The 26500-nt window shown below is 40.4% G+C and overlaps 3 protein-coding genes and 1 long non-coding RNA gene across 13 annotated transcripts; all 4 read left to right on the forward strand.

Moving 5' to 3' along the window:
* The first annotated feature begins 9912 nt into the window (after positions 1–9912).
* Positions 9913–12009, forward strand: LOC145158410 (uncharacterized). Its single transcript, XM_079077315.1, has 7 exons — positions 9913–10165; positions 10264–10340; positions 10546–10722; positions 11399–11494; positions 11603–11676; positions 11777–11852; positions 11986–12009. Exons 1-7 carry the CDS (start codon positions 9913–9915, stop codon positions 12007–12009), a joined length of 777 nt encoding a protein of 258 aa, XP_078933441.1.
* A 1-nt stretch (position 12010) lies between these two features.
* LOC145160783 (uncharacterized) lies at positions 12011–20021 on the forward strand. Of its 10 annotated transcripts, none has more exons than XR_013738237.1 (5): positions 12011–12196; positions 12287–12478; positions 12559–12658; positions 12744–12825; positions 19890–19996. XR_013738237.1 is itself a non-coding variant. In XM_079080110.1 (5 exons), the coding sequence occupies exons 2-5, from the start codon at positions 12425–12427 to the stop codon at positions 19951–19953; spliced, it is 294 nt and encodes a 97-aa protein (XP_078936236.1). In that variant the 5' UTR covers positions 12011–12196; positions 12287–12424; the 3' UTR covers positions 19954–20021. The 10 variants fall into 10 exon arrangements, 5 of the variants coding, with proteins under 5 accessions (XP_078936236.1, XP_078936235.1, XP_078936237.1 ...); XM_079080110.1 differs by having other exon boundaries at positions 12750–12825; positions 19890–20021; XM_079080109.1 differs by having other exon boundaries at positions 12729–12825; positions 19890–20018.
* Positions 15682–17578, forward strand: LOC145156184 (uncharacterized). The gene has a single exon (XM_079075661.1). The coding sequence runs from the start codon at positions 16568–16570 to the stop codon at positions 17576–17578; it is 1011 nt and encodes a 336-aa protein (XP_078931787.1). The 5' UTR covers positions 15682–16567.
* Positions 17684–19883, forward strand: LOC145160784 (uncharacterized). The gene is made up of 3 exons (XR_013738240.1): positions 17684–18000; positions 18309–18385; positions 19297–19883. It is a non-coding gene; the product is annotated as an uncharacterized LOC145160784 (long non-coding RNA).
* Positions 20022–26500: the final 6479 nt, after the last annotated feature.

A 26500-nucleotide genomic window follows, 5' to 3' on the forward strand; every position in this document is an offset into this window, starting at 1 on the left:
AAGTGTTCCTCAAGAAAATCCTATATTTTCTTACGAAAAGTAGTGTTAAAAGAATATCTAGCGGTAGAAAGTAAACCATCAGTTTTAGAAATGCTAGTGTTATCCTGGGAAAATCCTATATTTTCCCTAAAAACGGTTATCTGTGCTAGAGGTAGAGATGCCAGTCTAGAGATCCCTGATTACTATTAGCGTATATATATAAGTAGTTTTATTACTCAAAATAAAACAAATGAAGATTTGAGTCCGTAGACCAAAAATAGTTTATACTTGTTTTGTGGGTCGTATAACCATACTTGATATGACCGAGAGACCTTTATAACGTTCTTCAGGCGTTAAGCTAAATGACATTTGTTCACCACAGGCGTGCCCGCCTAACTGTAGCTAGCAGTTCAGGTGTGGGATTGTCAGTCCCGAATAGATCTATTCACAAATCTCACGCTCTCCCTCCAGGAGACTCTGGTTATACTGGGATAGGATTTATCACTATACACCTAAGGGTACAGTATTGAAGTAGAGCCTCACAATTCTGTATAATCTAGTTTACTAGCGAGAAACAGTATAAAAACATTGATTATCCTTGAATAATAGTACTTTATACTCCTGAGAAAATATATAACATAAACTAAATCTGCCATAGTTTATATATATTCATTTATGAAATCTGATTAGGTAGAGACTGCCTAGAGGGTTATCCCAAACTATACCCATTATAGTTTATTAGAATTTGTACGGAAATCGCTTTGTAAAAACCTTTCTGAAAGCTATGAAGTTAGATTTCCAAAATAGTAGTTTCCCTTATGCTCAACATATTACAAAAAGAGATAAAATATCCGAATATGTTATTAAACGTGGAAATCGTTGGACTGCATTAATAAGTTTAAAACTTAATAAAATACTTTGAATTTGGCTTGTATTCCCCCCCTGAAAACATTAAAAACACGGAAAATGTAGGGGTATGAACTCACTGTTTGACGTAGGATTCGAGCGTATGATCGGTGTGGATGCTGAGTGTCAACTGGTGTTTCGTGCGCAAGTGGATCCTATTAACATCCGGTAACACATATGTATGTTAGAATTTGGGTGTTTCATGACTAAACATGACGGGAAACCACCCTAAAGACTTGGAAATGCTTGTCGGGACCCTATATGATCAAACGAGGGAGGTGTACGGCCAAAAAAGTGTGTGTGCGGCCAGGGTGTGCGGTCAGCATGTATGTGCGGTTGCACACAGGAGTGTGCGGCCGTACAGAGGGCGTGTGCGGTCGTAAAAGGGACTGTGCGGCCGTACACTCTTCATTCATGCCCAAAATGTCGATTTTCGGGTGTTTCAAATCCAATACCAAGTCCAACTAGCAAAATGGAGGCCAAACTCTCACTTTGGAGAGTCTTTAAGGTGTGTGCGGCCACCTTATGAAGGTGTGCGGCCGTACATCTTCATATGATGAAGAACATGATGAAATTTTGATGATTAAGGGCTTAGATCAATGGGTCCTTCTTGTATGTTAAGCTAGGTGATGGAGAACTCACGCTTTTGAGGCATTGAGAGGGTTTGCGGTTGAAGAATCTTGAGAGAAAGGTGATGTGTGCTACCAAGGTGTTAAAGGAATGGAAGGAAAGGGGTCTACCCTTTATATAGGGTGGGTGTGCTGCCCAAGAGTGAGTGTGCTGCCAAGGGAGTGGGTGTGCGGCCGCACACCCATGTGTACGGCCGTACACTCCTCCAAGAGGTGTGTATGGCCCGGTTTTCTCACTATGGGACATGCTGACTCATTCCTAAACTCAACATTGGTCAAATGCAAGCTTAAAACACTTAATGAACCCTTGAGTAGCACCAGAAATCGACAAAACAAGTTGAATATTGATTGTATTGACTAAGTGTACAAGATAGAAGTTCCGGGTTGTTATATCATCCCCCCGTTAGAGGGAATTTCATCCCGAAATTCAAGAATAGAGTACCAATCATGAACTTGGAAAGAGGTGAGGATACTTCTGCTTCATTGAATCCTCGCGCTCCCAAGTGAATTCAGGACCTCACTTGGCATTCCAACGAACCTTCACTATCGAGATGCGGCTCTGCTTCGTACGCTTGACTTCTCGGTCCATGATTTCAACAGGTTCTTCCATAAATTGTAGACCCTCGTCCAATTCGATCTCGTCGAGAGGAATCACAAGTGTCTCATCGGACAGACACTTCTTTAGGTTCGACAGTGGAAGACGGGATGGATGTTGCTGAGCTCTCGTGGTAACTGGAGTTTGTATGCTACGGGACCGATCCTAGCAAGGATCTCAAATGGTCCAATGTACCTTGGGTTTAACTTTCCATGTTTTCCGAAAGGTATCATGCCTTTCCAGGGCAAGATCTTCAGAAGGACGCGGTCACCGACCTGGAATTCCAAGGGTTTTCGTCTCTTATCGGCGTAGCTCTTTTGTCTATCTCGTGAGGCTTTCAGTCGTTCTCGGATTTGCACGATCTTTTCAGTCGTCTCTCGGATAATTTCAGGACCAGTGAGAGTGCTGTCGGGGACTTGACCCTTGACTAGCTGCGTATCACCCACTTCAGCCCAGCACAGAGGGGATCTGCACTTGCGGCCATAGAGGGCTTCGAACGGCGCAGCCTTGATGCTGGTATGGTAGCTGTTGTTGTAGGAAAATTTGACCAAAGGAAGATAAGTTTCCCATGACGCGCCGAAGTCGATGACGCAGGCTCTCAACATATCTTCCAATGTCTGAATTGTTCTCTCACTCTGTCAATCAGTCTGCGGATGATAAGTCGTGCTCATATCTAATTTAGTTCCAAGAGCCTTCTGTAGTGATTGCCAGAATCTCGAGGTAAACCTGCTATCTCGATCGGAGATAATGGATACAGGTACCCCATGAAGGCGGACTATTTCTTGAATGTAGATCCGTGTGAGTCTCTCCATCTTGAAGTTTTCCTTGATCAGCAGGAAGTGGGCGGATTTAGTCAGTCGGTCGACAATTACCCAAATAGCGTCGTGCCCACTCGGAGACGTGGGTAATTTGGTGATAAAAGTCCATAGTAATTCTCTCCCACTTCCACTCAGGTATCTCCGGCTGGTGGAGTAGACCTGAGGGCTTCTGATATTCGACCTTCACCTTGGCGCAAGTCAGGCACTTGCCCACGAAGGTAGCGATCTCTGCTTTCATGTTCGGCCACCAATATAGTTTCTTGAGATAGAGGTACATCTTGTCCGAACCTGGATGAACGGATTATCTAGTCTTGTGAGCTTCGTTCATCACGACCTCTCTGTAACCACCGAAATTTGGGGCCCAGATCCGGTCCATGAAATGATAGACTCCGTCCCCCTTGACCTATAGGTTCTTTTCTATTCCTCTCAAGGATTCACCCGACATGTTCTCTAGTTTCAATGCTTCCAACTGAGCCTCCTTGATTTGCGCGGATAAATGGGAATGGATAGTCATGGTCAGTGCCTTCACTCTATGACCTGAGTACTCCTTCCGGCTGAGGGCATCTGCCACCACATTGGCCTTGCCGGGATGGTAGCGGATTTCGCACTCGTAATCGCTGAGTAGCTCAACCCATCGCCGTTGTCTCATGTTCAGTTCCTTCTGGTCGAAAATATGCTGCATGCTTTTATGGTCAGTGAAGATAGTGCACTTGGTTCCGTAGAGATAATGTCTCCAGATCTTTAACGCAAAGACCACTGCTCCCGACTCTAAATCGTGAGTTGTGTAATTGACTTCGTGTGTTTTCAACTGCCTCGAGGCATAGGCGATGACCTTTCCTCGCTGCATGAGTACACAGCCTAGGCCCTGATTGGACGCATCACAATAGACCACGAAGTCTTCCGTCCCTTCGGGCAGGGACAAGATAGGTGCGCTGCACAGGGCCTGCTTCAATGTTTGAAACGCAGCGTCTTGCTTGACTCCCCAACTAAAGGTTACCCATTTTTGTGCCAGGGTAGTTAAAGGCTTAGCGATTCTGGAGAAATTTTGGATAAACCTGCGATAATAGCCCGCGAGACCCAGGAATTGCCGGATTTCTGTGGGTGTCTTTGGTGCAGACCAATTCTCTATCGCTTTGATTTTGGAAGGGTCCACATGTATACCTTCCTTGCTAACCACATGACCAAGGAAATTTACCTTCCTGATCCAGAACTCACACTTTGAGAATTTTGCATATAGCTTCTCCGCCCTTAATGTTTCCAGCACCTGTCTCAAGTGCTGTTTATGATCGTCCTCACTCCGAGAATAGACAAGTATATCGTCGATGAACACGATCACGAACTTGTGTAGGAAATGGCGGCACACTCGATTCATCAGATCCATGAATACTGCCGACGCGTTGGTTAGACCGAAGGGCATTACTACAAACTCGTAGTGTCCGTAGCGAGTTCGGAATGCCGTTTTGGGAACATCATCCTCGTGAACTCGTAACTGATGGTACCCTGACCTAAGATCTATCTTGGAGAAATAACTGGCTCCCTGAAGTTGATCGAAGAGGTCGTCGATTCTGGGTAGGGATAACGGTTCTTGATGGTAAGCTTGTTCAGCTCTCGGTAGTCAATGCACATCCGAAAGGATCCATCCTTCTTTTTCACGAATAAGATCGGAGCTCCCCAAGGTGAGGAACTCGGCCTTATGAACCCTTTGCTGATCAGCTCATTGAGCTGGCTGGATAATTCTTGCATCTCCGCTGGCGCTAGACGGTAAGGAGATTTAGCTACAGGAGTAGCTCTGGGGATCAAGTCGATACAAAACTCGACTTGACGCTTGGGAGGAATTCCTGGGAGGTCTTCAGGGAAGACATCAGGAAAGTTGCAGACTTCGGGGATGCTCTCGAGGTCTTTAACTTTTTGCGTCTCATCGACAACATGAGCTAGGAATGCATGGTACTTTTTTCGCAAATACTTCTGGGCTTGGATGCATGAAATGATACGAAGATTCGAACTGAGTTTATCACCGTAAATAGTGAGGGTTTCGCCAGAGGGAAGATTGAGATGAATAGCTTTCTCGTAACAAAGAATATCGGCACGATTGGGGCTCAACCAATCCATGCCGATTATGACATCGAAGCTCTTAATGGATACCGGCATAAGGTTGATGGGAAAGGAATGACCGTCTAGGGTAAGAGTACAGCCTAGGAATATATCGTTAGTGATCTCCTTCTTTCCGTTAGCCATCTCGATGGTAAATGTTTCTGTTAAAGGTTGGGATTTACACTTGATTAGATGTTTAAATGCATGACTAACAAAGCTTCTCTCCGCACCAGAATCGAAAAGAATGCATGCATAAGAGTTGTCAAGGAGGAACGTACCCGTCACGACTGTAGGATCAGCGACCGCTTCCTCCTGGCCCATAGATAGTACCCTTCCAGTGTTGCCAGCTTCTACTGCCTTGGGGCAATTTCTTTTGAAATGTCCAATCTCTCCACAGCCATAACAGGCTTGACCAGCACCCGCCCCAGGAGCCTGATTGGTAGGTTGGATTGGTGCTCTGCAGTATCGGGTCGTGTGTCCCTTCCTTCCACAGTTGTTGCAATTCAAATCACGGCAAGGTCCGTGATGATGAAAGGTATACTTGTTGCACAGAGGTAGTTTCCCTGAATAACCACCGGTAGGAGCTTGGGTGGTTGGAACAGCAGTGGGAGTAGCAGTAGGAGTAGTACCAGCGTGGACTGACACTGTTTGTTGCTTCTTGGAGGGCTCCTGGGAGACTGGCCCTTGTGTTTGTTCCAAAATTTCTTCTTCTTTTCACCACTCTCCTTTTGGGGCTCGACGACCGCTGATGCCTCATCCAGATCGATCCCATGATCGATCAGAGTCTGTGCCAGATCCTTGGTGCTCTCAAACGTGGCCGATCTAGCAGCCAAGACATTCCCCTTGGTTGGTTGCGTCAATCCCCAAATGTACCTCTCGATTTTCTTGCTTTCCGGGGTGACCATTCCCGGACAGAGGAGAGCCAGATCACAGAATCTCGCGGTGTAGGCAGCGATGTCGGACCCCTTCATCTTTAAGTTCCAGAGTTCGTGCTCCAACTTTTGCACCTCGCCCCTCGGGCAGTATTCCGCAAGCATGAGTTCCTTCAGTCTTTCCCAACCCATGGCATTAGCCACTGGCAGGGTTAGGGTTTTGACTCGACCATTCCACCAGGTCAAGGCTCTGTCGGTGAAGGTGCAGGCGGCGAACTTCACCTTGTTTGTTTCGGAACAGGCGCAAATTTCGAAGATGGATTCGATCTTCTCGAACCATCGAGTCAAAGCGATGACACCTCCATTCCCGTCGAAGGACTTGGGTTTTGCAGTCATGAAGTCCTTGTAGGAACACTCCTTTTGATGTCCCTGACTTCCATCTTGTCTCTGTGGGTCGGTTCCACCTCCAGCCCCGCCAGCATTCACTTGTGCCATTGCTGCAGTCACGGCGGCTGTAACTGCTGCCTGAAACATGACGGGGTCGAACTGAGGGGGTGGTGGTGGTGGCGAAGTGTTGTCGTTTCTTCTGATGGGTCTTGGTCGGGGAGACATCTTTTTCTAGAAACAATCAAGGAGAAGAGGATGGTAAGTCCTCAAGATATATGAAACAAGATATATCTATTCCGATAATAAAAGAGTTTTACCAAGCGATAAGCACAGGAAGGTTACTAATGCAAGTAAGTTATCGCTTAAGGAAGAAGAGGTAGCAATACTTAGAGTGATTCTGTATACTGAGTTTGGCTCTAGCTAAAATACTCCTATAGTATTTTATGTGGGATGATTTTGGTAAGTTTTAGGTCTGCTGTAACACTACCGTCACTCCCAAGCACATGTTGGTCATGTCTCGACTGAATATAGTTGATCAGGCTATATTCACCCTAGACATGATTACATAACTGCCCAGGTTTAACCGCAGCGATCCAACATCCAAATACTTTTGTTTTGTTCTACTAGTGACACGAATTCTGTTATGTATGCATGCTCGTATACTTTTTATAAAAATACTTATATTTTTGAAAGTATACTTTTAGTGTAGAGCACTTAGGCCCCTTAGTGTTTATAGTTGTATACCACGTAAGGTTCGGTATACTAGTTCGCTATAAACAAGGGCTCTGATACCAATCTGTCACACCCCGAAACCAGACTGGCAGAAACGTTCCGGGGTGGAGGACATCATGCGTAGTATCACAACAATTGTATAGCAAGCATAGTAAACACAACCAAACATTGAATACAATATGAAAAAGTGTTTACATCAGTTTAAAACTTGTTTTTAAGAACATCAAAAGTATGTAATCATATAACAATATAACTCTTATTGCTCCGGCTCCTCAAAATCCAGCAGGTACCTGTCTACTGATTCCCTGAGAATACAAGCAGTTTTGAAAGAATATCAACATAAAGCTGGTGAGTTCATAAGCATTTAGTTTTTGTGGAAAAAATGTTTCTTCGAAATCCTTTTTGAAAAGTGTTCCTCAAGAAAATCCTATATTTTCTTACGAAAAGTAGTGTTAAAAGAATATCTAGCGGTAGAAAGTAAACCATCAGTTTTAGAAATGCTAGTGTTATCCTGGGAAAATCCTATATTTTCCCTAAAAACGATTATCTGTACTAGAGGTAGAGATGCCAGTCTAGAGATCCCTGATTACTATTAGTGTATATATAAGTAGTTTTATTACTCAAAATAAAACAAATGAAGATTTGAGTCCGTAGACCAAAAATAGTTTATACTTGTTTTGTGGGTCGTATAACCATACTTGATATGACCGAGAGACCTTTATAACGTTCTTCAGGCGTTAAGCTAAATGACATTTGTTCACCACAGACGTGCCCGCCTAACTGTAGCTAGCAGTTCAGGTGTGGGATTGTCAGCCCCGAATAGATCTATTCACAAATCTCACGCTCTCCCTCCAGGAGACTCTGGTTATACTGGGATAGGATTTATCACTATACACCTAAGGGTACAGTATTAAAGTAGAGCCTCACAATTATGTATAATCTAGTTTACTAGCGAGAAACAGTATAAAAACATTGATTATCCTTGAATAATAGTACTTTATACTCTTGAGAAAATATATAACATAAACTAAATCTGCCATAGTTTATATATATTCATTTATGAAATCTGATTAGGTAGAGACTGCCTAGAGGGTTATCCCAAACTATACCCATTATAGTTTATTAGAATTTGTACGAAAATTGCTTTGTAAAAACCTTTCTGAAAGCTATGAAGTTAGATTTCCAAAATAGTAGTTTCCCTTATGCTCAACATATTACAAAAAGAGATAAAATATCCGAATATGTTATTAAACGTGGAAATCGTTGGACTGCATTAATAAGTTTAAAACTTAATAAAATACTTTGAATTTGGCTTGTATTCCCTCCCTGAAAACATTAAAAACACGGAAAATGTAGGGGTATGAACTCACTGTTTGACGTAGGATTCGAGCGTATGATCGGTGTGGATGCTGAGTGTCAACTGGTGTTTCTTGCGCAAGTGGATCCTATTAACATCCGGTAACACATATGTGTGTTAGAATTTGGGTGTTTCATGACTAAACATGACGGGAAACCACCCTAAAGACTTGGAAATGCTTGTCGGGACCCTATATGATCAAACGAGGGAGGTGTACGGCCAAAAGAGTGTGTGTGCGGCCAGGGTGTGCGGTCAGCATGTGTGTGTGGTTGCACACAGGAGTGTGCGGCCGTACAGAGGGCGTGTGCGGTCGTACAAGGGAGTGTGCGGCCGTACATAGGGGTCTGCGGCCGTACACTCTTCATTTATGCCCAAAATGTCGATTTTCGGGTGTTTCAAATCCAATACCAAGTCCAACTAGCAAAATAGAGTCCAAACTCTCACTTTGGAGAGTCTTTAAGGTGTGTGCGGCCACCTTATGAAGGTGTGCGGCCATACAACTTCATATGATGAAGAACATGATGAAACTTTGATGATTAAGGGCTTAGATCAATGGGTCCTTCTTGTATGTTAAGCTAGGTGATGGAGAACTCACGCTTTTGAGGCCTCGAGAGGGTTTGCGGTTGAAGAATCTTGAGAGAAAGATGATGTGTGCTGCCAAGGTGTTAAAGGAATGAAAGGAAAGGGGTCTACCCTTTATATAGGGTGGGTGTGCTGCCCAAGAGTGAGTGTGCTGCTAAAGGAGTGGGTGTGCGGCCGCACACCCATGTGTACGGCCGTACACTCCTCCAAGAGGTGTGTATGGCCCGGTTTTCTCACTATGGGACATGCTAACTCATTCCTAAACTCAACCTTGGTCAAATGCAAGCTTAAAACACTTAATGAACCCTTGAGTAGCACCAGAAATCGACAAAACAAGTTGAATATTGATTGTATTGACTAAGTGTACAAGATAGAAGTTCCGGGTTGTTACACAACCTCTTGCTTCCAACGTTGAATCTTCGAGTAGGCTTCTTTATATTTGTTACCCCTATATCCATCATGATCTTAAGATGACTATAAAAACATGTTGGAGAATTTTGGTTGTTGCAAAAATGGATCTCAGTACACATATATGGAGTGAACATATATGGATCCCATTTCCTTACACTTGTGGAAATGCACATTATGGTTTATTTTTAAGTGTCCTACCACTTAGAGCATCCACAATGGTAAGTTCATTGGGAGAGTTAAATGAGAAGACAAGTCTGGTTGTCATTCAAATTTTGAGGGAAAATGAAGCGTTTAGTGTCCATGGAGATGCTGGCTATCATGCTAATGGTTTTGTTATACGATTGTGTAATGAGCAAGGTGTGTACAAACAGTCCCATTCAGCTTTCATCCCATACTTTCCGATCCACCTTATTGCATTCAAATAACAAGAGTTGGATAGAAGAGGTGTACTCTATCAAAAATCAAAAGTTCACTTGGATGATGATGAATCCACCTTATTGCCTGTTTACTCCCTAGGAAAGTTTTGAACGAGGAAGATGAATTCACTTGGATGATGATATATAGGAAAATCAAGAATCCACATGGTAAGTCTCAAAAAGCTGCTGAGGATTTCTTGAATGAATTGCTTCTAAGTGATGTGAGATTGGACCCTGATTCAATTTATGGTGAAGCTCAACAAACCAATTTGGAATACCTGTTGATGTTGGATGTTGATAGATTGATTTGGAGCTTTAGGAACACTGCTGGTTTGCCAACCATTGGTACACACTATGGAGGTTGGGAGTCCAAAGATGAAGAGCTTCGTGGTCATTTTGTAGGGTGGTTTGCTTTATTTCCTCAATCTTATATTTTTTAAGTCTTATATTGTGTTTAAAATCTCAATCTTGTTAAAATCAAAATGAAGGGCATTACTCGAGTGCCTCTGCTCAAATGTGGGCTAGCATTGGAAACAATACTCTTAAAGAGAAGATGACTGCAGTGGTAATATGCACTTGCTGCCTATCAAGAAAAGATAGGCACAGGGTATCTCTCTGCTTACTCATCTGAATTTTTTTATTGTTTTGAAGCTATTGAAAATATTTGGGCTCCATATTACACCATTCACAAGGTATATGTTCAAAAGATTGTTACTTATGAGATAAACATGGATTAAGATTTTAGTTCATATAGTTCTTATAATTGACAGATAATGGCTAGTCTAGTGGATCAGTATCTTCTGGCTTGGAATAGTCTAGCTCTAAAAATGGTGACACACATGGCTGATTATTTTGGTAAACGTGTGCAGAATGTGCTCACACGATACACTATTGAAAGACATTGGCTATCGTTGAATGATGTCCTTTACACACTATACACTATCACAGTATGCTCAAACTCCCTTCATCATGCTTTGTTTTAATTTGTATAGCAAAATGTATGTAAATGATATAAATGAACTCTTGTTATCACTATACAATGACTGAACTCTTGTTGTGGAGTATTATAACTATTTTATATATATGCATCCAGGGAGATACGAAGCATATATGGTTGGCTGATCTTTTTGATAAACCCTGCTTTCTTTGACTACTAGCTCTAAATGTAACTTCAATGTATTTCTTGAATTTTTATCAAATTAGTGAATGCTCCCTTTAAAATTACGACATTAGCAGATGTTAGTCAAGCTTTAAAAGTTTCCTCGATATAGTGTTTTCTTAATATACTATACTCGCTCCATGTTCACTTGAAATGTCAATAATTATATAAATTGGTAGATTTTTTAAAGTACAATAAGCTAATGAAAAATTGAAATTACAAAGTTGTGACCTGTGATAGAAAAAACTGAAAGTAGGATGTTATAATAACCATATAAAATTATAAATGAAAGTGTGTTGCTATTTATTGTATTCAGCAATCCTCAAAAAGTTTGTTTTGATTCCATTGATGTAATTCAGATGAAACATATGCAGTAACATATTATGTTATCGTTAGAAGATGTAACTTTTATGCTTTTTTGATGAGCATGTTTTTAATCTATATCTTATTTGCCACCATGTAAGGCTGATGACATATCTGGTTATCATGCAAATATTCATATTCCAATTGTTATTGGAGCTCAAAAACGGTATGAAGTTACTGGTGATCCTTTGTACAAGGTATACGGGTTGTAAAATTATTCCCTACTAACCCCCATTACTACACAAAGTCAAATTCTAACCTTTTTCATATCTGGCTGCTTTTATTTATATGATTTCCTTTTCCAGGAAATTGGGATATTTTTCATGGATATCGTGAAGGCTTCCCACATGTATGCTACAGGAGGCACATCAGTCGATGAGTTTATAGATTTGCATACTGATTGATCAAAAAAAATTCTTTGATGATAAATCAATAACATTTTGATTATTAATCTAGTGAATTATTCTTTGTGTTCTTAGGTCAGAATCAAAAAGACTTGCAAGCACGCTACAGATAGAGAATGAAGAATCTTGTACCACGTATAACATGCTAAAGGTATTTATTTGCCAATAATATAGAAAATGATCAAATGTTTCGTTGCTATTTTGGGGGGTGTAAATGACATCTTCTGCAATTTTCAGGGGGCAAAAAGTAAATTTCAGATGATATTAATTTGGTGTGTCCACAGGTCTCTTCTAACCTGTTCAGGTGAACTAAAGAAATGGCGTTTGCAGACTACTATGAGCGAGCCCTAACTAATGCTTTTCTGAGCATTCAAAGAGGGAAAGAACCTGGAGTTATGATTTACATGCTTCCATTAGCTCCTGGAGCATCTAAAGCTACTGGATTCCGTAAATGGGGATCACCCTTTAATGATTTCTGGTGCTGTTATGGAACAGGTTTGAATTTCTACTTTATCCGGATTTAGATGAGGTAACAAAAGAGAAAAATATATGACTTTGATAGATTATCTCAAATGGTTTCTTTAGGGATTGAATCATTTTCGAAAATGGGCGATTCAATATACTTTGAAGAAGTGGCAACATCATCCGGTACATATCAAGCTCACTTGAAATCAGGGCGGCTTTTTCTTGCACAGAAAGTTGAGCGTGTTGTTGTGTTGTGTCATGGGATCCTCACCTTCGAGTCACAGTGACCATTTCCTCAAAGAAGGTAGTAAGGTACACATAACATCACATTTCTTTATAAAATACATTATATTTTTGGTAATTAATTATTATTTTTATCATTTTATCTATAGCAAGGAGCTTCATCCACCTTAAATTTTAGAATACCGTATTGGACAACTTCAAATTCAAAAGCAACACTTAATGGCCGGGCTATTCCTATAACGACTCCAGGTATGATTTTTTGAATAAAAAACCTAAAATAAAAGTTCAAGAAATCTTTACCTTTCTTTTGTTGATACAGATACTTTCTTATCAGTTTCAGAACAATGGAGCTCAAATGACAAAATTAACCTTGATCTCCCGATAACTCGTAGGATGGAAACAATTCAAGTTTCAGGGTACCATTTTTAAAAATCTCATTTGATAAAATATGTTTCTATTGGCACACATTTGACAATTCACTAAAAATAAATAAGTGTAAGATATAAATTCATGACTTTTAAGTTATTTTGAACAAGTCCATTAGAAGGGGTGGCCCCATGTCCCCACCTGCCCCTCGAAAAAAGTTTCGTAGAAAGATAGTTTTAATTTTAATTTTTTTTTTGTTTGGGATGTTTGTTAACAGTTATCTAATGTTAGAGTTATTTTCGTTTAATAAGTTAGGATTTACAATTTCAATTAATTCTTTTGAATTTAACATTTTTCAGATGATTGGCCTGAATATACTTCACTTCATGCTATCATGTACGGTCCGTTTTGCGACTAATTAAATTCACTTTCGGAATGGATAACTCCAATTCCGAAGGATTTCAATTCCCATTTAGTTTCTCTTTCCCAGGAATCCAATGACTCAACTTTAGCCCTTTCACACACTGCCAACACCATCCCAAAAGTTCCTTAACCCTGGTTCAAATTCCCCTGTATTTGCAACCTTTCGACTCATATTCAAAACCATTGCACAGGACTACTTTGTTAGATTCGTACAATCTTCCTGATTCACTTCTTGTACACCAAGGAAGAGAAAAATCTAATCAAATAACACAAAACAAAGTGGAATAACTCTCCAATTTTATTGATAAAATATAACTCAAAAACTCAATAACGTTTTTCTGCGTCTCATGCCTCGGTGTGTGTATATATATATATATATATATATATATATATATATATATATATATATATATATATATATTCCTAGACTACCAACTTGTAGAATAAGATTAGGAAACTTAAACCAACTTGCTTAAGCCCCAAGTTTACTTGGTCTCTAAGTCCTACTCGACTTAAGATTCCAACAATCACCCCCGAATCTCTAAGTTCTTTTAGAGACTTCTTCGATCCCGATGAAGCTCCGTATTTCCTTGAACTTGGTTCGAGCTAGCGGTTTCGTAAGAATGTCCGCATTTTGTTCTTCACCGGGAATGAACTCCACCTCCATTTGTTTGTTTTCAACACAATGACGAATAAAGTGAAACCTCATGTGAATGTGTTTACTCCTTCCATGAAAAACAGGATTCTTCGTTAGTTCGATAGCCGACTTGTTATCAACTCTAAGAACCACTTTCTCTTGCGCTTTGTTCATGATTTCTCTGAGCAAATCTTGAAGCCATATTGCTTGACATGTGGTCGCCGTGGTTGCCATGAACTCCGCCTCGCAAGATGATAAAGCAACGATATCTTGCTTTTGCGAACACCATGTTATCGGAGATGACCCGTAGTAGAAAATGTGACCGGTTGTGCTTTTTCTGTCATCCGGGTCAACATTGTGACTACTATCACTATAACCAATAAGCCGCCTTTGTCATGTTCTCTTATACTTGATTCCGTATCCCGTTGTTCCCCGTAAGTACCTTAGGATATGTTTGATTGCATCGTCATGTGATTCTCTTGGACTTTGCAGGTATCCGCTAACAACTCCAACCGCATATGCCATATCGGGTCTTGTTTGCAAGAGATATCTAAGGCATCCTACCACCTTTCGATATTGTGTCGGGTCAATTTCGGGTTCATCTTCGGCCTTTGACAGTTTATTTCCTGGTTCCATTGGAATGTGGGTCGGATTGCAATCAAGTAAACCGGCTTCTTTTAGAATGCGTTAAGCATATGCTTCTTGGTTTATAATAATCCTCGATTCCTTTTGCTTAACTTCAATGCCAAGGTAATAAGTCAATCTTCCAAGATCTGACATCTCAAAGTTCTTGGACATCTCTAATTTGAACCTCTTGATCATGCTCAAATTTGTACATGTGACAAATAAATCAACATAAATTGCTAAAATTAGCAAGTTAGATCCTTCACTTTTCTGGTATATCGATGGTTCTTTCATGCACTTTTGAAATTTTATACTCTTCAAAATCCCGTCAAGCTTCGTGTTCCATGCTCGAGGTGCTTGTCTTAGACCATATAGTACTTTAGTAAGGCGATACACTTTATGCTCGTTACCTTTCTTTATATAGCCTTCCGGTTGCGATACGTAAACAGTTTCTTTCAATTCTCCATGTAGGAACGCCGTTTTAACATCTAAGTGGTGTAGCTCCTACCCATTTGTAGCAACTAAGGCTATAAGAAACCGGATGGTTTCGATTCGAGCTACCGGAGCAAATACTTCTTGAAAATCAATACCGGGTTGTTGCACGTAACCTTTAGCAACCAACCTTGCCTTATATTTATTAATGGTGATGTTTGTATTTTTCTTTAACTTGAACACCCATTTGAGTCTGATTGGCTTCACCCCCATAGGCTTGTTCACAAGAGTCCAAGTATTATTTTTGTTTATCGAATTGATTTCCGCATAGAGACTTCATAAGGGACCATTTGACCTGCAGATCGTAATGCTCCTAGAAAGGCCCAAAAGAGTAGAATCTTACGCCAAATGTCGTAGATAAATATACTCAGTCGAGAGAATAACTAGCGCCTGTCTGTAGTGGTTATAATCTGGTAGATCGACTAGCAGTTTCAGCTACTGCTCGTGATGATGATTTTTATTAGTGAGATGCATGGTTTAAAAAGGCGTTTTGAGGCGTAAGCCTCGAGGCTAGCCTCGGCTGAGGCAGGGGAAAAAAGCCTCAAATCCTAAGCCTCAAATGGCCAAAATGAGGCTTAAGCCTCACCGGAGTGAGGCGGCGTGAGGCATTGAGGCGAGGCGTCGAGGCTTAACATTCATCAGACACAACTTTTTATTGACATTTTGACTTTTATTTAGACTTTTTTTATTACTTTATTGACTTTTTTGTTTTTTATTCACTTGTTGACAGTGACTCTTCGATTCTAACCTATTTTTCTATACATATTTATAAACTTTGTAAACCCTTTTTAACCTAATCAGCCGCCATCGTCTCTTTTCTCTCTCACCATCGTACCCTCTTAAATTCTCTCTAGCAAACGAAAGGCTTCAAGATTTAAGATGGCTACTAAGGGATCACGAACAGATCCAGCTTGGAAGTATGGCGTTGAACATGAGGTGCCGACAGAGGGCGCAAAGAAAGGGTATAAATATCTAAAGTGCAAGTTCTGTGGTAAAGTTATCACCGGAGGAGTACAAAGGTTGAAAGCCCATCTTGCTGGCACACACAAAAATTCAGCACCTTGTCCTATGGTGCCTCAGGAAGTGAAATATGAGATGAAGCAATTCTTGAAATAGTTTGAAAGTTCAAAATTCAAATACCAACGGAATTTTGAGGAGGCCATTAATGGTGGAGCATACTTTGTAGGTAGTGGAGGTGTAAATGGGAGTGTGGGTGTCAACACATCAGGACGTGGAAACTGTTGTCCAAGTGTCCAAATGGGTATTAGAGGCCCAATGGATCGATTTTTGGATACCCCAGGAGAAGATGAATGACCAATATCGGGTGAAAAGATGACATCGGCCACGAATAGAGAGCAACAAAACAAGGTTTGCTTAGACATCATGAGATTCTTTTATGAGAATGGGATCCCGTTTAATGTAGCAAATAGTCCTTCATTTGTTAGTATGCTACGTTTGGTTGGTAACTATGGCCAAGGATTGAAACCTCCTACCATGTACGAGTTGAGAAATTGGATCCTACAAGAGAAGTCAAAACAACAACCGCAACTGTGGACGAGATAAAAGCAACATGGAAGACTACCAGAGTTTCATTGTTATCAGATGGATGGTCAGATATGAGAAATAGAAGCTTGATCAACTTTTTAGTGAACAATCAATATGGTACATTTTTCTTAAAGATAGTTGATGCATCAGATTGTATCAAGAATACCCAAAAATTGTTCGAGTTGCTTGATGGAGTAATTGAAGAAATCGGTGAAGATGTTGTTATTCACTTGGTGACTGATAATGCGAGTGTGTACAAAGCCGTTGGAACATTGCTGATGGAGAAAAGAAAGAGTTTGTATTGGACCCCATGTGTTTCTCATTGTATCGACCTGATGCTTGAGAAAATTGGGGACTTGACACAACAAAAAAATGCCTTAATCAAAGCAAAAAAGGTTAGTAACTTCATTTACAACCATCAATGGGTATTGAGTTTAGCTAGAAAGTATTTAAAAAAAGATATTCTTAGACCAACATCCACGAGATTTGCCACAACATTTTTGACTATACAAAGCATCTATGAATTGAAAGAACCATTACAACAGATGTTTGTTTCAACAGAATGGGGGAGTTGTAATTGGGCAATGAAAGCTGATGGAAAAGAGATGAAGAAAATAATCATGGACGAGAGAAGTTTTTGGCCTAGTGTGGTGTATTCTCTTAAAACCACAAAGCCACTTGTTGAAGTGTTGAGGATTGTTGATAGTGATCAATCACCGGCTATGGCTTTAATTTACGGTGCGATGGACGAGTGCAAAGAAAAAATTGCAAAGAACTTTGATAATGAAGTCTCTTCTTATAAAGAGATTTGGGATATCATTGATGAAAAATGGGAACATCAAATGCATCGGGATTTGCATGCGGCTGCCTACTACTTGAATTCTCAATTTAGATGGAGTCCTAACGTTTCCCAGCATCCAGAAATTAAGAGAGGATTGTACAATGGCATGGACATATTAATTAAGAGTAATGATATTTATATGAAGATTGAAGCTCAACTCGATGACTACAAATACAAAAAAGGAATGTTTGGATGTAGAGCTTCTTTGAATTCATATATAAAGCGTGTCCTTGGTAACTAATAAATAGTTCTAACTTATAAGTTATAATTATTCTATTTTATTACTTTGTATAATTATAATTATTTACTAATTTATTTATTCATTTAACTTATATAGTCACATGGTGGGGCCATTATGGAGATGAAGTTCCAGAACTACATGCCTTTGCGACGAAGATATTGGGTCTTACTTGTTCGACATCGGCATGTGAACGTAACTGGAGTACGTTTAATCAAGTTCATACAAAAAGAAGAAACCGCTTGAGCACCGATAGGATGAATAACGTGGTGTACATCATGTACAATAAGAAATTGAAGCAAAAGTTTATCAGGAAGACTAACCTAAAAGAGTCTGATGATCCATTAGTTGTTGATGAGGTGTTGTCTGATGATGAGTAGATAGCCGACCCGAGTGATGAGTATGAGTGTAGCACCTGGTTCCTGGTATGTATTTCATTTATGTAATTTTACATTTTTGGCCTGGGACTCGGCGAGTTGATGGCCCAACTCGCCGAGTAGAAGCGGGATAGAACGCGGGGTTTAAGTATGGGACTCGTCGAGTCGGATCCTGGACTCGACGAGTAGGCTCTGTTTGGACAAAAACCCTAATCTGAGGGTTTGCACCCTATTTAATCATCTCATTCAGCCCCCACTCGTCCCTATTGCTCCCAGAAACCCTCCCTAGCAAACCCTAAGTGTTTTGGTGCAAGATTCAAGGCTTTTGAGTGATTTTGGTGGATTTTGATCACAAGGAAGAAGGAAGAGCATAGAAGGATCAAGAGGAGACTGAGGGATTCGAGTTTGGTGCATCATTTGCTGTTCTCAGAAGGTATAAAGTCTATACCTTGCTTGTTCCTTAGATCCCTTTTTGGGGAGATTTAGGGCTTTTATAAGTCATTCTTGATAGCCAACCATGATTGCAAGCATGGTTGGGGGTTGAGGCTTCGGATCTAGGTCCATGGAAGGTTCACAAGGCAGTTGGGGGTTGCTTTTGCACCCATGGAAGGTCCCATGCATCTTAAGAGCTTCTTTTTGGGCATTTTAGGCTCAAAGTCCCATGCATGCACGTAAAGTTTGTAACTTTACGTGCTAGATTGAGTTTAGGGACCTAGATCTATCATTTGGACAAGTGTTGCACTCCAGAAATCGAAGAAATAAGACTTGGACTGCATCGACTCGGCGAGTCGTTCTTGGGACTCGGCAAGTCCAAGGTTAGACTCCCCTTTTTCTGTTATGGTTCATGGGAACCAGTTGAGTGAAAGAAAGGTTTTAGAGGGTCCAAGGGAGTGACCCAAACGTATTGGGATAAGCCATAGTCCCGGAGTTCATAGGACTCGACGAGTGCACGAGCAGACTCGGCGAGTCCAAGGCAATCTCCCAACTCTTGAAGATGAACTCAACGAGTTGTTCATACAACTCGGCGAGTCGAGGACAGGACGTGTTCTTAGGATGAAGATGGACTCGACGAGTGTTCATACCACTCGGCGAGTCGGAAGAAGGTTCATCCGAGGTTGTGTTAGAAGGAGAACTCGTCGAGTCGTTGCTAAACTCGACGAGTAGGGACGTGGATGAGGACAGTTAAAGAAATAGGGACTCGACGAGTTGACGACCCAACTCGACGAGCCGGGTCAACTGGAAGTTGACTTTGACTTTGACTTGGACTTGGTGTGGGGTAAAATAGTCATTTTACCCTAAGGGGTAGATATCAGATTCTGATTAAGTGTTTTGTGGGGATTATAGCCGGAGGATTTCTGGAGCAGCAGCAGTCAGGGATTCCCCGCACAGATTATCAGCAGCTACTCGTTTGAGGTGAGTTACCTTCCAGTAGCGGTGGGTCTACGGCCACAATGTCGGCCCACCAGTAGGAGTTTTATGATTGATGATTGTCTTTGTGATATTCATCTAGGTTTGCTACTACCTGTTATGTTATGTGCTAGTATGATATGATGTTAGCAGTAGGGGAGATAGTCCCCAAGATTCCCGGTCGATAGGGCCGAAGGGGGTAGTCATACCCAGTCATGCTAGATGGAATATGATTATGTGTTACATGTTATGTGGTAGTAGTGGTGGGGTGAAATAGTCCCCAGTATCCGGTCGAGAGGACCGAAGGGGAAGTCAGCACCCAGATATGCTAGGCAGTATCCGGTCGAGAGGACCGAAGGGGAGGCCAGCACCCGGATATGCTAGGCGGTATCCGGTCGAGAGGACCGAAGGGGTAGGTCGGGCACCCAGATATGCCTGACAGTATATGTATGTTATGTGATTGTATGGTATGCGATACGATGGGGGAACTCACTAAGCTTCGTGCTTACAGTTTACAATTTTGGTTTCAGGTACCTCTTCAGCGAAGGGGAAAGAGCTGGCGCGGTAGCGGCACATCGTACACACACGCATTGATTTCCGCACTTGAGATATTCTGGGATTTTACTCTGACATGTTGCTATTATATGTTTTGGGTTTTCAGACATGATACATTGATTCACAAAATGATATATTGTTACGCAGTTTTCTTATGAATGTTTTATAATCCGTTAATTAAAATGAAATTTTTGGACTTGAAATTTGGGATGTTACAATGAGGAAGATGAAATTGATGTAGTTTGTAGGGCAATTGGGGAGAGAGGTGAAAGTTCTTCATCCAAGAAGCGGAAAAATGCTGAAGTGAATTCGGTTAATGAAGATGACGATGATGGACTAAATTTGGTTGATGAAGATGACATCTATCATGAGAACGATGAGCCAGAAAATGATTGCTTTTATAATTTTTGAATTTGGGCTCCATGCCTTTAAGACTTTTGTGCTAGGCTTTTCACTTTTGTGCTGTTGACATTTAAGGATTTAGGTTCCATGCCTTTAAGACTTTTGTGCTATTGACATTTAAGGATTTTGTGCTTCACTTTTATGCTACTGACTTGTCATATATCTCATTTAGATATAAAATTATGTTTTTTTATGAGATATATAATTTTATATAATTATTTATTAATAAACCTATGAGGCTTACGCCTTGTGAGGCTAAGGGCATAAGCCTCGAGGCCCGTTTCCGCCTTTTTAAACCTTGGTGAGATGTTCACTTTTACTTGAATTATGCAATAGATTTTGCTTATTCTCCTCTCACGACGTGCCTAGCTATTACGTTCCGACTCATGCATCTGTCGGTAAAGTAAAGCACGTCGAAAGTGATGCGCGCCCCCATAGAAAGAAGCCCGCTCGCCCGAAGTAGCATCCTTAGACACGTCCTTATCGCGGGAGGAGAAGAGATGAAAGATTCATAGTTTCAAAGACAGAAGACTTCTTATACAATAGAAGGGAAAGCAAGCTAATTCCAATGATTCGAGATCTGGATAATGCATTGAGTAAAGCTGCTGAAATAGGACCGCTTGTCAGCCTACTCCTCCATTTATAGATTTCTATTCTATAATAGAAGAAATGAAGCCTCGAGCTATTAATTACTATGAGAGCTAAGCTACTATTTTGCTTAAGAAAGATGGTCATAAAACGAGGGAAAACGTTCGTACGTTGCTAACCTCTTATTCTCCTATGTTGATAGTCTCGTCTGCTAGGATTTTCCGAACTTCCCTTCGCCTTTCTCTCTCTTAGTTAAAGGGGGTTTCATAGAATCATCCGATCGAGATACGGTTGTCAAATAGGGGAAGAGGAACGAGAGGCGTGGAACTGCAGAAAAGTAGTGCAGAGAACTAGTCAGAATTGGGCCTGCCATCCAATTTGTGACGTGGATGATCCGCCGAATCCATTGCTGACTTCACCATGATCGATTAGGTGAAACGGTTCCGCAAAGCCATTGTCCTATGGTTGCACTAAACTTTGAACTGGACTAAACGAAGACAAAGTGAAGTCGAAGAACAAAGTTGAGTCTAAACAATTTTAGATTCCACTGGCGTTTTTGCAATGTTCTCCCGACGCAGACTTATGCCATTACGCTCATGAGCAGAATGATAAAATATGGATCGGATCATGGCCCGGATACACTCTTCCATTCTTTCTCCATCTAGATGCCCAGAGAGGATGAAACAAAAAAGGTTGAGATTCGCCGTTCATTGTCTCAGTTCGGCTCAGACTGGTCTGACTTCGGGGTTGGGAGAGATCGGAAATAAGCTGTCGTAGGCTTGGATGGAGCTATTTATGGTGAAGAGGAATGAGATGAAATGGTCCCGCATGGTTGTTCCACACTTTAGTCTAATTCCTTGTGATGGACCAGGACGAGGCGGTACTTGTGATATTTCGGCTTGGGACGCATTTTCTTTAGCAGTTTTTTGGATGTTAAATACAATTGGATGGGTTACTTTTTATTGGCATTGGAAGCACATTACATTCTGGCAAGGTAATGTTTCGCAGTTTAATGAATCTTCCATTGACCCACTCTGGTTCTTTCTTCGCTTCTTCAATCGATACCGGCTCGTCATTGGTTGTTAGAAGAAGTTCTTCGAGATTATCAAGATCAAGCTCATTATCTTGAAATCGTCTTGGAGGTATTCCTGTTCACAAGGGCCTTTGATTTGCAGCTCCTTGTTGAACATTATTATTGACCAGACTTGGTTGTTTATTATCTTGTACTTCCGCTCCATCTCCAATCTCATGATCCGATTCAATCGGTTCCATTGGGTCATTGTTTACCTCGTTTCCTTGATTGTTGTTCATCTCGCCTTCTGGGTAGTCCCATGGTATTATGAATGAGCCCGGTTCTTCATTGTTGGTTCCTGCTTCTTTCATCCAATCCCACCCTTTGGTTTCATTAAAAATAACATCTCGACTCACGATTATTATTTTTGTCACCGAGTTAAATAACTGATAAGCTTTCATACCCGGTTCGGAACCAACATGCACTAGTGGTCTTGATCTTGCATCCAACTTCTTTAGATTAACCGGTTCAACTTTTGCATGTGCTAGACACCCAAATATACGAACATTTTCTAAATTCGGTTTTCTTTTCTACAACTTTTCGTATGGAGTTGTATCACCAATGACTCTTGTGTAAACGCGATTGATTAGATTTGTAGAGTGATTTACCGCTTCTCCCCATAAGTAGTTTGGAACATGCATTGCCTTCATTATACTTCATGTCATGTCCATAAGTGTTCGGTTTCTACGCTCCACAATTCCATTTTGTTGTGGAGAGTATGGGGCGGTAAGGTGGTGTTTGACTCCGTTTTGATCACAAAAAGAATTAAACTCGAGAGAAGTAAACTCACCTCCTCGATCTCTTCTAAACACCTTCAAAGGATTTCCAATTTCATTCTCCACCAAAGCTTTGAATTTTTTGAAGTGTGTAAACGGCTCACTCTTTTCTTTCATGAGATAAATCGACATAAATCGTGAAATCATCAACTGGTGTAAAAATATACCGTTTTTGACCCTTGGTTTCCGGCGTGATCGAACCGCATAAATCACCATGAACTAGTTCCAATGGTCGTTTTGCTTTGTATGGTGTCATAGTCGGGAATGACTTTCTTGTTTGCTTGCCCACCAGGCAAGACTCACACAATTGATTCTCATGATCAAAATTGGGTAACCTTTTGACTAAACCTTTCTTGGACATCCTTTTCATTGACTCGAAATAGATGTGCCCGAGTCTCGCATGCCATCTGCATGTATCTTCACTTAGTCTCGAATGAAGGAAAATAGGTGCTCCAATTTGTAACTTTATTTTATAAAGACGGTTTGGAGTTCTTTGTACTTTCATTAATAAGCAATTATCGGTATCGTACATGTTCAAATAGTTGTCTTTCATTCGAATATCACACCCGACTTCGGTTGCATGTCCGAGACTAATAATATTGTTCTTGAGATCCGGTATGTAGTAAATCTCCGTCATCAGCCTTTGTTGACCCCTCTTGCATTGGAAAAGTATAACATATTTTCCCTTGATTTTTACACATGAATTATCTCCAAATTTAACACTCCCGGTTATGCCTTCATCAAGTTCGGAGAAAAATGACCGGTTTCCCGTCATGTGATTGCTTGCCCCGTTATCCAAATACCACACATCGTTATCTTGTGAGTCGTATCAAGACGGTATCACCTTATCTTCATTTAAAAATACGGTCTCGTGTAAAAATACGGTCTCGTCGGTATTGTCATATTCGGCAAAATTAATTTCTTGTAATTTTTTAATTCAATCCAGACATTGAGACGCGAAGTGGCCCGATTTATCGCACGGGTAACAAATAATTTTGGACCGGTCCTTCTTGTTTTTATTTTTATTTGGGTCATAATTGTTATTGGGATGGTTGTTGGATCTATTAGTATTGTTATTGGGTTTTTGTCCTTGGGCTGATTTGGTTTTATTCGACTCGTGTGACCTATTCACTTGATTCAACCCGGATGACTCACTCGATCCTTTCCAGTTTCCCTTCGTTCCCGACGAGCTACCCCCACCAGACGACGAGCCACCTCCTCTAGAAGTCGATTTCACAAATAGCACCCTCGATTGATCATTCCCATCGGCATCCTTTTCCCTTATTCTTTCCTCGTAGGCCTTCAATCGACCGACTACAACTTCGAATCCTACATATTTCAAGTCGAGTACCTGTTCCAAAGAGGCGACGATGTGTATGAACTTCGATCGAGGCAAGGTTTTGAGAAACTTCTTTACTAACTTCGTTTCGTCAATAACCTCTCCTAAAGCTACTGATTTTGAAGCAATCCCTGACTGCTTTGCGGCGTATGCATCAATTGACTCCGACTCCTAAGTCGATCGAATTTGGCGGTTAGGGCTTGTAGCATTGCTTCCTTGACCCATTCAGCCCCAACGCGACGAGCTTTAATCGCATCCCATAGTGCCTTTGAGGATTCAACATCTCCAATTTGCATAATTAGAGATTCTGGAATTGCCTGATAAATCAAACCCATTGCAAGTAATCCTTTTCCTCATTCTTCTCTGTTCCTGGATCGATTACTGTCCATGCCTTGTGAATCCGTAACACTACCTTCATTCATAGTGCCCATACGGTGTAATTGGTTGAATTGAGCATGGGACATTGTGCTGAAGTGGCTTTGATTTCCTTCTCCCTCACCGGAGCACTGCCTGAAGCCCCTTCACCTCCTGCCATGTTGACCACCTTGTTCAGCAGGTAAGTTTGCTTTGATTTTAAAGCAAAGCTCTGATACCAATTCTAATCAAATAACACAAAACAAAGTGGAATAACTCTCCAATTTTATTGAGAAAATATAACTCAAAACTCAATAACATTTTTTTGCATAGTCTCATGCCTTGGTGTATATATATATATATATATATATATATATATATATATATATATATATATATATATATATATATAGGATATAGATCCGGTAAGAAGGAAATTTTTGGTGGGAAGGTAAGAAGTTTTTTTTCTATATATTTTTTTGACGAACAAAATAAATGAATCACTAGATGATTCATTTGTAAGATGATTCACAAGAAAAAATTCCCAAAAAAACATCTTTATGATTCATTTTTAAGTAAATTAAGAAAAAATTCAATTTTATAACAATTTTAGTGAATAACAACAAAATCATTGTATAAATGAATCATCGAGATGTTTTTTTTGAGAATTTTTTCTTGTGAATCATCTTACAAATGAATCATCTAATGATTCATTTTGTTTGTTCGCGAAAAAAATATGTAGAAAAAAAACTTCTTACCTTCCTACCAAAAATTTCCTTCTTATTTGATGTTGACTCTATATATATATATATATATATATATATATATATATATATATATATATATATATATATATATATATATATATATTCCTAGACTACCAACTTGTAGAATAAGATTAGGAAACTTACACCAATTTGCTTAAGCCCCAAGTTTACTTGGTCTCCAAGTCCAACTCGACTTAGGATTCCAAAAAAAAAAGTACCGAAATCAGCAATTCCTCCGTTACCTGGAATCCATATTTCTATTTGGTTAATGGTGATCATGTAATTCGATTGGAAGTTCAAAGTGAGAAAGGTTGCTTTGTGTACAGTTTCGGTGGAATGGTGAAGCTGAGGTGTGATTCCGGTGGATCGGATGATGAATTTTTGAAAAGGACGGGTTTTGTGGTTGGGGATTGAATCAACCATTATCATCCTATTAGCATTGTGGCAAAAGGGTTGAGGAGGAATTTCTTTTTGCAACCATTATTTAGTTTGAGAGATGAACATTACACAGTGTACTTTAACATAAATACGTAAGAATGATGAATGGAGGAATATAAAAACTGAAAATAATTGAACAATAGGTTTATATATATATATATATATATATATATATATATATATATATATATATATATATATATATATATATATATTGCTGGAAGACGGCTCAACCTTATATTTTTCTAAACTATGGCTTAGGGCCTTAATTCTAAAGGGCCCCATATTCTCCAACCTTAACCCAATATTAATAAAACTTTGTCTTGGTGATTCACAAAAAAACATATACATAAAAAAAAATAACTTTGCCATTTATAAATTTTTTAGTTTATTATTATCGGTCCTAAGATTGGATAAAAGATGAGGGTTTATAACGTTAAGTATAGTAAAGGCCAAAGAGCCCCATATTTTTGGTTCTCTTAGAGCCCTTAAATTGGTTGAGTGACTCAGGTGGTTGTGTAAACCTACACTGTACCAACTACCAACTACCAACCCACCACCACCATGATATGGTTCGGGATGTTCTCTTTGATGACTGTCGGCGTGCTGGTATTTCTGTGAAGAAAGAAGCGCCAATGAACTTTTTGACGGACCCGCAGGATGGTAGGTCCACACTTAGACCGGCTGACATTTTGGTCTTTGGATGGATAGGAGGGAAGCATGCGTGCGTGGATCTTACTGGGGTCTCTCCTCTCGTTGGTTTGGGGAGCGGGAGTTTCACAGCAGGGCATGCCGCTTTGAAAGCCTCTGCGTGCAAAGTGGTAAAGCACGAGAATGCATGTATAGAAAA

Source organism: Lactuca virosa, chromosome 2 (genome assembly GCF_052849685.1).
Source record: "Lactuca virosa cultivar CGN04683 chromosome 2, Lactuca_virosa_CGN04683_v6, whole genome shotgun sequence".
Lineage (NCBI taxonomy): Eukaryota > Viridiplantae > Streptophyta > Magnoliopsida > Asterales > Asteraceae > Lactuca > Lactuca virosa.

Bases quoted from the DNA above. Each gene is read 5' to 3' on its own strand.
- LOC145158410 (XM_079077315.1), top strand. From the start codon at position 9,913: ATGATATATAGGAAAATCAAGAATCCACATGGTAAGTCTCAAAAAGCT. The intron at 11,495-11,602 runs GTATACGGGTTG...TTCCTTTTCCAG, and splicing joins CTGGTGATCCTTTGTACAAG to GAAATTGGGATATTTTTCAT. The intron at 11,853-11,985 runs GTATTTATTTGC...GTGTGTCCACAG, and splicing joins CCACGTATAACATGCTAAAG to GTCTCTTCTAACCTGTTCAG.
- LOC145160783 (XM_079080109.1), top strand. From the start codon at position 12,425: ATGGGATCCTCACCTTCGAGTCACAGTGACCATTTCCTCAAAGAAGGT. The intron at 12,479-12,558 runs GTACACATAACA...TTTTATCTATAG, and splicing joins TCCTCAAAGAAGGTAGTAAG to CAAGGAGCTTCATCCACCTT. The intron at 12,659-12,728 runs GTATGATTTTTT...TTGTTGATACAG, and splicing joins TATTCCTATAACGACTCCAG to ATACTTTCTTATCAGTTTCA.
- LOC145156184 (XM_079075661.1), top strand. From the start codon at position 16,568: ATGAGAAATAGAAGCTTGATCAACTTTTTAGTGAACAATCAATATGGT.